Source organism: Rutidosis leptorrhynchoides, chromosome 7 (genome assembly GCF_046630445.1).
Source record: "Rutidosis leptorrhynchoides isolate AG116_Rl617_1_P2 chromosome 7, CSIRO_AGI_Rlap_v1, whole genome shotgun sequence".
Classification (NCBI taxonomy): Eukaryota; Viridiplantae; Streptophyta; class Magnoliopsida; order Asterales; family Asteraceae; genus Rutidosis; species Rutidosis leptorrhynchoides.
In genome coordinates, this window is record NC_092339.1 from 102,717,184 (window position 1) to 102,729,150 (window position 11,967).

At 32.8% G+C, this 11,967-nt stretch overlaps 1 protein-coding gene across 1 annotated transcript; it reads right to left on the reverse strand.

Annotated features, from left to right (window-relative positions):
- Nucleotides 1–519: 519 nt before the first annotated feature.
- On the reverse strand, nt 520–1,161 carry LOC139859479 (uncharacterized). Its single transcript, XM_071848267.1, has one exon. It carries the CDS (start codon nt 1,159–1,161, stop codon nt 520–522), a length of 642 nt encoding a protein of 213 aa, XP_071704368.1.
- Nucleotides 1,162–11,967: the final 10,806 nt, after the last annotated feature.

The following is an 11,967-nucleotide window of genomic DNA, read 5'->3' on the forward strand; positions in this document are numbered from 1 at the left end:
TCTCGTGAGTAAAGAGAGGTAGAAAGAGAAAGTATCTCTCTCTCTTTCTCTGTCACACTACCACCGATCTCTAATTTGGTAGAGAGAGACTGTATCTCTTTCTCTTTCTCTGTAAATGTGCCATCGTGATTGATGGCGATGGTGGTGGTGTTGTCGGAGTAATTACCATCCCTTTTTCTATGTTTATTTGAAGAATATAATGAGTTTGGTAAAGAAATTGTACCTTTGTCTGTGATGATGCCTCCAAAGCCAAGGTCAGTGGTGGTAGCTACGGTGGTAGGTTCGACGACCTCCTCCATTGTTGCTGCCTTTCCTGGCTTGGTCCACCATTCAGGGTACTCTTTTATTTCAAAGCATTGCTCTCTTGTATGTCTTGATTTACCACATTTTGTACAAGTGAACTTTGATTTGTCCACTCTTGGGGGATATTTGTTTCGATTATTCTGGGTTAGTTGAGCAGAATGCTTTTTTCCATCACTTGTAGCCAACCCGGTTGCAAGATCATGATTGGTTGAGGAGCTATTCGGTGATAACCCTAAATCGGTGTGCTACCACTTTTCGAACGGCTGCATAAGCCTCCTCCGCCGTTGGTAACGGATTTAAACGGAGTAATTCTCTTTTTATAGTATCGTGTTTTTGATCTAAAGCATTTAGAAATTGAAAAAGCTTATGCTCAGCTCGAATTTTGTTATACCTGAGGATGTTAGAGGCGTTTTCCATGGGGTTAGGATCTCTGGTTTCGAGTTCTCCCCAAATGCCCTGCATCCGGATCCATAGCTCTTCGAGGTGCATTTTTCCTTGCTTTATCTCAGTTGCCTTGACATAGAGGTCATAAGTTTGAAGCTTATCGACCCCACTGCTGTAAATGGTGATTAATGCTTCCCATGGCAGCTTTGTAGTTGAAAAGGAGGTGAGATTAATAGCAAGGTTGGGCTCAATATTCCGTATGAGCCATGAGAAGACAGTTAAGTCTTCATGTTCCCACTGATAGTATTTTTCTTTGCTAATATCGGGTGGGTTTGTGGTTAAATGATTCAGGAGTGCCTTGGACTTTCCTCCAATGGTTACCTTCATCATTCTTGACCATAAGGCACAGTTTGAGCTATTTAAGCTCAAACCGATTTTCAAGGTGTCGAAAATTTTAGGTTGTTGCAGATTCATGTTGTTTCTTAACAAGTCAGCAATTTAGCTTGTTAGATTACTAATCTGGTTAGTTTGGTGTGACTGAGTTGATGGTGGTGACTGGCTGCCGTCGTTAGACATGGTGGCCATTCACTTGGTAGATGATTAAAAGCGAAAAAAATGTGTAATGATCCTTGGATCTACACTCACTCTGATACCATGATAATTTGATAAATGTAAGCTACTGATCTTGTATTGAATTTTAAAGAGAGTTTAATACAATTGAATTGGTTGTTGGATACATTTTTCATAAGTGTTATATACAAAGAAAGACTAACAGCTAATTCCTAAATGGGTTGGCTCCAATATTGCTTTTGGAACCCCCATCTACATAAAAAGAAATACTGCAGTACTTGTGCAGTCTGAAACCGTTGCTTTGGCTGTTTTGTTGACCCTTGTGATACCTCCATAAAAGGGAAGTGATGAAAATATAATCTGATCCCTAAAAAGTCAAATGACCAAATACGGTTGACTTTGATGCTTTGTTTGTGCAATATTCTAACAGGCACCTCCAAGTTCTAAGAAAAAAAGGAAAAGGTCAAAAGGGCTGCTCTATTTTGTAATCAACTATGGAGTGTGCGAATGGAGTTTATTTGTTCTCTTGTCAGTCGAGGTTAACTAGTGAAAGCGTCAACATTTGGATTTTTGTGTGTCTCTTTATTTTTTAACTGTTTTAGTAGTCACACATTTTTTGTTTGGCCTTCCAGGTTCCTCATTGGTTTGTTCTTAAATGTATTAGTTTTACCGGAGATCCACTTTGATGAAAAAGAAAAACGAAAAAGAAAAACGGAAAAATAAAGTGTTGGATTATTTTTCTTTATAGATTCGTTTCGTTCATTTGTACTTGATCGTTAATACTTTAGTCGGAGATTTGGTTTTGGTTATTGCTTTCATTCCTTTAGTCTTCAAAAATTATGTACACAATGCTTGAGTTTTAAGAAGACTTACATTGCTCATAATAATGTCACATGTCAACCTTGATGTTCAGACGATCAGTTTTGGTGGTGTTTATCTTTTGGCAATTGCTACAGTTACGTGTTACACTTAATTGTAAGTCACAACCAAGCTTGTGCACCTGTTCTCGGATAAATTTGATGTTATTGGTTAAGATCCCCTTAATAAACGCTATATTTGAAAGGTAAAAACTGATTAGAATTACAAGACCTTGTACTGTCTTGAACCGATGTAATTATCATTACAATTGTACATCGTTCAAGTTCTTCTTTTCCTATTTATTTTCGAAATAATTGTGCTGTTGGTCCCTCCATTTTACCCCAAAAAGCTAACAGCGTCCCTCAAGTTTTTTTTTGGCTTTCAGCGTCCCTCTATTATCACTTTTTTTGATTACGCGTCCCTCCGTCAACTTTCTGTTAAAAAAGTCCGTTAAGTCATGCCATGTGCCTTGCATGTGAGGGTAAATTAGTCTTTTAACTCTTTTCTTCGAAATAACAGTAATGCCGTTGGTCCCTCCATTTTACCCCAAAAAGCTAACAGTGTCCCTCATTTTTTATATATTTTTAATTTATAAATTCTTAAAAATTATAAAAATATATAATTTTTTTATATATTTTTAAAAATTATAACTAATAATAACAATAATAATAATTATAATAATGTAATGATAATCGTGATATCTGCTGTTTTTATTTTTTTATTCTACCTGGCGTTTGATTTTGTTGACTACTTCCTATTATAAATCGATCCTCATTACAATTGATAAATTCATCTGTTTTCTCCACACACTATATCACTTATAACATCAATTGATTCTTAAATATCTGATAATATAAGCAATTTTTTTTTAATAAGTCGATACCTCTGTTTGGAACTTGGATGAGCAATAGCTCGATCTCAAATCAAATTTCAAAATCTAAATATGCAGTTGTGTTAAGAATCATGTATTCGAACTATCTGCAAGTTTTCATCATTCAATTCCTCCGTTTGTTCTTGAATTTCGAAGTCAAACCTTAAAAATCAAAAAGTCAAACGAGTTTCTAAGATCAAATTGAAGGATTAGAGGTTGTTTCTGTTAAAATTAAGGATTCACAAAGTTTCTAGGAGTGATTTCAAACCTATTTCATGTTGTAAGCATTACCTAAAACGTACTCAAATCCAAAATCAATTATTTTTTTTTTTTTTAAAATAGCGAACAGCAGCAGTAGCTGTAATTTTTTCTTCTTCTTTCGTTTCATTTTTTTTTATTTTCAAGAACACCTTTGTTAGATTTATGGTTGTTTACAAGTGGTAATTAAAAATCAAAATTCGTATTAGATGGGTTAATGAGGTTGGTCGACTGAGTAAATGAAGAAGAAGAAACAGTAATGAACAAGTTATATATTTATAGTTTAGGCATATAAGCAGATAAACAGAAATGGATCAGATGGTTAGGCATTGTGTTGTGTGATTGAGAGGTCGCGGGTTCGAGTCCCATTTTGGGCAATTGTTTTGAAAAAACTTGGAAGGTAGCCTTTATTTTTATTATTATTATTATCATTGTTATTATTATTGTTATTATTAGTTATAATTTTTAAAAATATATAAAAAAAATTATATATTTTTATAATTTTTAAGAATTTATAAATTAAAAATATATAAAAAATGAGGGACGCTGTTAGATTTTTGGGGTAAAATGGAGGGATCAACGGCATTACTGTTATTTCGAAGAAAAGAGTAAAAAGACGAATTTACTCTCAGATGCAAGGCACATGGCATGACTTAACGGACTTTTTTAACAGAAAGTTGACGGAGGGACGCGTAATCAAAAAAAGTGATAATAGAGGGATGCTGAAAGCCAAAAAAAAACTTGAGGGACGTTGTTAGCTTTTTGGGGTAAAATGGAGGGACCGACGGCACAATTATTTCTTTATTTTCTTATTCCTTTTTCTTTTCAATTTCCATCCCTTATTTTTTACAAATAAGACGTATTTCATACCATTCTTTTTTTTTTTTTTAAAGAGATTTCATTATCTGAATGAATTATAATCTTTAAAGTTCTTTATTTCCTAAGATAATAACGTTAGTTTCAGCGCTTTGTAACTGTAGGGTACTCGTAATAGCAAGTTGTAGGCTCTCTAAGATCATTTGTAATGGTGGTTCGTGTTGTGAGTTCGTGTTGTGCATTTTTTGCACTTTTTGGGTGACTAGTACGTGTTGTGTTGTTGAGTGGAGTAGTTGTGGTGTTGTGTTAATGGAATGATGATGTGGCATTTAATTTTGTATTTTTCTATTTTATTTAATTGTTTTATATTATTTTTATTATTAATATGATTATATTTATATTTTAAAAATATTATTTAATTTACAGCAGCTATAAATTGAACCGTTTGATTTTTTATTTTATTTTTCAAACGGCTCTCTTTCTTTCCCTATATAAACACCCACTCATCTCAAATTATAACACACACTTCATTTCTCCTAAACTATTCAATCAAATTTCAAAATGAGCCCGTTGAATGTTTGCGTAAAAGTTCATTACGGAGGTGAATTTGATCGAGAATTGATGAATTATACACCGCATGAAACACGTAATTATTACATTAATGTACGTGAGTATCGTTGTTTTTTTAGTTTGTTTGAAGTTCTCCAGCGAGACATACCATATCCTTTCATACAGGTTTGGTATTTCAAAAAACCCGACGTTCCCGCCACGCTACTTGAAGATGACCACGATTATTATGCTTTGATTGAAAAAGCTTTGGTACGTAAGCAATCAATTACGCTTTATACTGAATTTAGGGATGAAAGCTACGCCCTTTATGAATCGAACAAAAGAAGTTACTTCATCTTCGAGTAGCGATGGCGGATTTTAGCAATATGGTATCCGCGATTACTTAGATTGATGAAGGTGTTCGTGAACTACTCGCTTCTCCATCCACTTCTTCCGTTAAATTCTTAACAAAATTAACCACCTTTACATCATCGGAATCATCAATGATAAAATCGAACATTTTGTATGCATTTTGCATTGTATGTGTTTTTTTTTAAAGAAGAAAGATAGAAATATAGATATTGTGTAAAAATGATATATTTAAATGTGTATCTATGGATAAATAAATTTAAAATTAATATTTTTTTTATTCAAACTGCACACAATGCAACAGATATATTTTTCGTGGTCAACCAAAAACACCCACGCGCGCGAGTTGGCGTTTCCGGCCTGCCACGTAGGCACCAACGGCGTTGAAGAGGGTGCGTTACAACCGGTCTAAAATTGGTGACTGTGTGTCATCACATTATGCACTTGCCAATACGTTGTCAAACCCAAATTTTCGGGATGTCTTCAGATTGATTGTTGTCATTTCTCCTCCAAGGTCAACACAAAAGTCATAACTTATGATAGTTATTGATTTATTTCATGTCTATTGCGTAGTTTTTAATTCATAAATAATTTATATACAACCACCGAGCTTCTGGCTGAGTGGTACAATTCCTTAGTAGAGATCCGGATGGTCATAGGTTCAATCCTCGAAAGGAGCTGGTTTTCCCACATATTGTGCATAAACCCATTAGCCACATATTGGTTGGTAGGGTCATGTGTCCTTGTCCTATGGCTGGAGCAGTACACAATAAAATCGAGCGGGTTCACGTAAGTGCGATGTTTCGAGAGTGGGTTTCCAGTGGAGAGTAATGGGAGGGGGATCAACCAAGCCGTTCTAAAAAAAAAAAAAAAAAAATATACAAACACCGGATTGTACTATCAAAGAAAGCATCAGCAGCTCTAATTTTTAATTATATTTTACAAAACTATATTGTTCTAGAAATTATCTACTTACGACACAATAATTGTTCATAATATATTCAATAAATGGACATGATGTTTTTTCATGTTAAGCCCTACCCACGCATAAAAACTAACCACTTGATTAGAACCTGTTTTGACCCTTTACAAAATGCGATTAGCTTATGAATCGTGTATGTTTGAAATGCAACCTTCTATTTAAAAGTTTGCAGCAAAGATAACTAACAATATCCGGACATTCATCTCATTCAGAATTATAACGCTATCATGCATAAAACTGACCTTCATTTTCTTTGAACAAAACAAAAACCGAGTTTATGCAACTTGAGGTCATAGCTTATAAACTATAAGCATTGTTGAGGACCCAAATTATCCACATATAAAAGAGGAAAACAACACTAATTGATCCGTTACAATATTAATGAACAATATTAATGACACGACGATATTGCAAGGATATTAATAATGGTTTGCAGTCAACACTTGTTTCTTGTGTTAATGAAAATAGAAGAACAATGACAATAGAAGTGGGGTAATACTTGATGTATTATTTCTATCTCTTAGTTTACATAATCTATAAACCATGGCTATCCCCTTTCTCTTACTTTACATTAGTTTATACTTAATGTAAAGTGAAGGCAACTCTCTCTCTATTTTACGTTTACAAAGAAATCAAAAAAATAGAGGCTATCTTATTTTCTCCCAACTACTCACTATTTATAAATTTAAATAATACAAGTAATGGGGCTAAGATCATGCACGTCTTACAAACGTGTATGTAATCATGGGAAAAGTTCAACGTGGGCATATGTGTGTAACTTCTCCACGTGTCCCATTTGTTGAGAATTAATAGGATCATGCAAACTGATCCATTAACTCTTCCAACATCTTCTTGATCTCGGATTCCAGTTACATGGAAGATCTACCCGGATTATTCCTCCCCTTCTCCGGCAAAGACGACTAACTCCTGTTAGTCATTAATTTCTTTTGATGATTAAATCTCTTAACATGTAACTGGAATCCGAGATCAAGAAGATGTTGGAAGAGTCAATAGGATCAGACTCTTCCAACATCTTCTTGATCTCGGATTCCAGTTACATGGAAGATCTACCCGGATCACTAATTCGAAGGAATCCAGTTAACATCTCTTCTAGATCATCATTATGTAACATTTGAATTAGACGAGCAACCGAATTCTACTATAGAAACTCCTATAGAATGGCATCATACAACACCAATTTCTCCAGAAACATAAGATAACATGCATACTGATAAAAGTGAATTTAATATAAACTTAAACTTGAAAAAAAGTAACCTCATCATCATTATCGGCATCCCATCTATAACAAGCCCTTTTAGTAGCTCAAATAGAGTCCCAACCTACCAAACGATCACATTTATTAGAGAGTCAAACAATTAAGCAAAACATGTAAAGAGCAGCAGTACCTTCTTGGCAATTGAAATGTGAGTCTTATTTTTCATGATGCTTTGAATAATGACATTAGACATCACTTCATTAGTTCTATGACTAGAGGATAGTTTGCAAGTTTTAGGGCAGTATCTATATCATTATACTTTTCCAGTGGATCACTTAGAGGCAACAATGTGATTTGTTGCTTTGCCTTCCGACTTTCCTTTGCAACTGATTTTGCTAACACATGCACTAACCCCATAGAAAATATTTTCAGACACGGGGTTGATTTGGTAATCAAACCTGATAAGGTTTCCTTTAAAAACGTAATAAAGAACTTGAAGATTATGCTGCAAAACAAAACCAACGATGTAGGGAACTAAAAAGGAAGTTGTGTATCGTAATCTAGTGCTGTTATGATTTATAAAAATCGTATAAGATGACAAGCCGACTATTTATCGTAACATTTGTGTGATTCTATGTGGTCAGGAATTTCTTGCGGAAAGCCGTCACTCCAATCGTTAGTTGGGTATACATTAGATATTCGGTTAACATTGTTTTATCGCATCTTGGTAATATGTATTACTTAATAAACATTCACTCAATGTTGTATAGAAGTCGAGAGTACGTGTGTTATCCCATTGCCAAACGTGTTCAACAATCCAATTGAGAGTTTTTCTGTATAAATTAAATTATAAGTACAAATCATTTTCCAAAACAAAGAATATATTATATGGATATATAATAATTGTTACAAGAAATATTTAATATTCAAATATAGGTTATGGATGTGTGTTGTACGTCATTGGGAGTAGCAATTGCTCTATTAACGATTTTATAGCTTCTAGCCCCTTAGGTAATGTACCAATGACATTTTTTGAGTAATCTATGAATCCACTGTTGTCCTCGTCGTTATATTCGTGAACAACAGTCGTAAAGCAAAATAATAATAGCCTAGCTAAATTTCTCGTCATTCTCTAATAAAATAAACAAAATATTATCATATTCGACAAATCGGTTAAACGGGAGGAATTTAGTATCAAAGGAATCTACATGCCTAACATTGTATGTTACACGCGACATTGACATGAATGATGCGACTGAATCCCGATATTTTGGGTAGTCCGGAAAGTGTGACAATGACATTGTACAGATTTAGGTTATTGTGGCAAATTCTTAATCCTATCTTATGTAAATAGATTAATTCATCTACTATTCCTCTGCAAATAGGTGAAAAAAAAGATTTTAACAAGTTTTAAATAACTATAATAAGTAATTATTATTTACTATGCATAATCATATTGGAATAATACTAGCAAAGCAGGAAATACTATTGACTTGTTCAAATTTCGAGTAGTTTAGGAAATATTATTGACTTGTTCAAATTTCGAGTATTTTTGCAGTACATTCGTAAAGTCTGACAACAATCTTCGAATGCAAATAACCAATTATATTGTCCTAGAACATATTCGGCATCCAAATATTTCAAACATATACATCATGAGATATTTAAGGCCGAATATGTTTTAAGGAAGAATAATTGGTATTTAAATAGCAAGATTGTGGTCAAATTTTACGACAATATGTGCAAAAATACTAAAATTAAAGAAGTCAATAGTATTTACTAGTTTGCTAGAATTATTCCGATATAATTATACATGATAAATAATATATATTAATTATTATAGTTATTAAAAAATTGTTAAATCTTTTTTTCTCTTAAATACAGAGAGATAGTAGAGTGATTAACTTATATAATAGTAATTTGCCACAATATCCCAAATTCGGACAATGTCATGGTCAAAATTAATAGACTATACAAAATATCAGGATTTAGTCGCATCATCAATGTTAGGAAAGTAAGTTGTTTCTAGGGCAAATTACATAAAAAGGTAACATATTTTGCCTATTTTTCTATTTTCGGTAATCTATTTCATTTTGACATAAAAAAGGATTCTATTTTCAAAAGTTAATCAAAAAGAGGGATCTCGTTAACTTTCTCCGTTAAACGCCAACTTGGCATTCCACGTCATCAACTTTTTCCACGTGGACTGGTTATTAGGACATTAAGTGTATTCCATGTCATTAATTTAAGACCAAATGGAAAAAAGTGATGACGTGGAATGCCAAGTTGGCATTTAACGAAAAAAGTTAACGAGACCCTTTTTTTTGATTAACTTTTGAAAATAGAATCCTTTTTTATGGCAGAATGAAATAGATTGCCGAAAATAGGAAAAGAGGGATAATAAGTTGCCTTTTTATGTAATTTGCCCTTCTTTCTAATATTAAATACCTCCTTTAACCGATTTGTCAAATATATTTACATTTTGTTTATATTTATGAATGAAAAGAGAAATTTTAACAAGGTTACTATTATGTTGCTTTACCACTGTTGCTCATGAATTTAATGATGAGGACAACAGTGTATTCCTTAAAAAATATGTATTTTAGCTAAGGAGCTAGAAAGAAGTTAAATCCTTAATAGAGCAATTGATACTCCGACGTACGACACATATCTACAACATATACTTTAATTATTAAATATTTCTTGTAATATAATTCTTATTATTATAATATATTCGTATAAGATTATATATTATTTGTTTTGAAAAATGATGTGTACTCAATAATTTAACTTTATATAAAAAAAAAACTCTCAATTGAGTTGTTGGACACGTTTCACAATGGGATAACACACGTACTACTTCTATAGAGCATTGAGTAAAAGTTTACGAAGTAATACGGATTACCAAAATGCGATAGAACAACGTTACTAAATATATGACGTATACCCAAGTACCCAACTAACGAATTAAGTGTGACTTTAAGAAGTTCTTGACCACATGGAATCACATAAAGGTTACGATAAAAAGTCGGTTTGTCATCTTGTACGATGTTTAAGAAATTTTATAAATCATAACAATGGATTACGATAAACGATTGTCTTTTTGTAGTTGTTTTGTTGTATAATCTTTAAGTTTTTATAAATCATAATAGTGGATTACGATAAACAACTTTCTTTTAAAGGGTTTCATCTTGAACAAAACACACTAAAAATACGTTTATGTTGTTTATAAGAAAGTTTTAGTAAATCATCACCTGACACCGTGGATAAGCACCCAATAAAGTTTCAAGAGTCTGTAAATGGTACTCATTGAGAAAGACCTGAATAATACAATCCATTAAATAATATTGTGCAATATCATCTTTGCAATTCACAACCTGCAAATTGTTATAAGAATCGTGAGTTCATAACAAGATACATAACTAATATACATTTATACATTAATTCTAAAGCTAAAGAATGTCATTTATACACATACGAACATATAATACCTGCTCCAAGATTTCTTGGAAGAACGTCTCTTTAGAGCTCTAGGCCAATGCCTTCAATTCGACCAAGTACATGGAGATTCGTTCCAACCTAACAAAAGATGATGACAGAAAACAGGCATGCATGAGATTATACACGGGAAACTGCTGTTACTCCATTATTTTTGTGCAACACAGTAAATCAGGTTATCAATAGTTTACAAGATCATGAAGCTCGTTTCTCTCTCTTTCACGTTTCTCCGTCTCCCAAGCAGGTCCCTGCAGGACAGAAAGTCCACCTGCAAGAGTCGGATTAACATTAGTAAAAGTTATTGGTAATTCACAATCACAAGCATAACATTTGGTCTACTGGACTTTATTCATAATAAAAGTTATTGGTAATTCACAATCACAAGCATAACATTGTAAGTAATGTTACAAATTACTTACAATGCAACTTAAAAAATTTATTCAACTTTAAATAACATATATTTGTCATTGTCATTCATAAAAATACAAGCCTTAACTGAAACAATTCTATATTATTCAAAAATAACTACAAAATGTGTGCTTTCTTTGTACTCTTAATAAAAATTCAATTGAGCCTTAATTAAAATGAGCCTTTTTTCTGATTTACAAATCCCCTGTACCTAAGATATAAATATGTGCGTTTTAACATTTAACAATTTTCAAGAATATAAATTCATACATTAAAACCAGAGCTGATGATGACGAAAAAGAAACCACCAGACTGACGCACGTTACATATTCCTACTATCCAGATCCGGTGGTTTGACCACCAGATCCGGTTGGTGCAGTCATTAATTGATTGCCCAAATCCAGATCTGGTGTCGGGATACTTACCGAAAAATACGATGGATGCCAAAATTCGAGCTTGGTTTCATACTAGATGTTATATGCACATAGACCTCACTTAAAAAAAGCTTACAATATTATTCTTATGATTACGATTTCACGTTATATTAGGCCTAAGCTATTTTTACTATCCATTTTGTAAATGCATTTCAAATGATAAAATACAAAAATCGTTCAAGTAAATTTTAAAGACCCAAAAAATTCGAGATAGACAAATATGTTAAAGTAAGACACCTGCTCCACAATTATCTCCGTAGATCTCAAATCTTCATCAATATGTGCACGTTTAATTACATGTTTCGAACACGATAAGCTTCATTTGAGTCTTTGATATTTTGCTTAAGATATACTCTGTCTCTGTATGTTACAAAAAATAAAAAATTTGGATTCGGATTGGAGTAACTAGTAGTTAATTGGTTATAGCTAAGAATGGACTAAAAGTAATAAA

Bases quoted from the DNA above. Each gene is read 5' to 3' on its own strand.
- LOC139859479 (XM_071848267.1), bottom strand. From the start codon at position 1,161: ATGAATCTGCAACAACCTAAAATTTTCGACACCTTGAAAATCGGTTTG.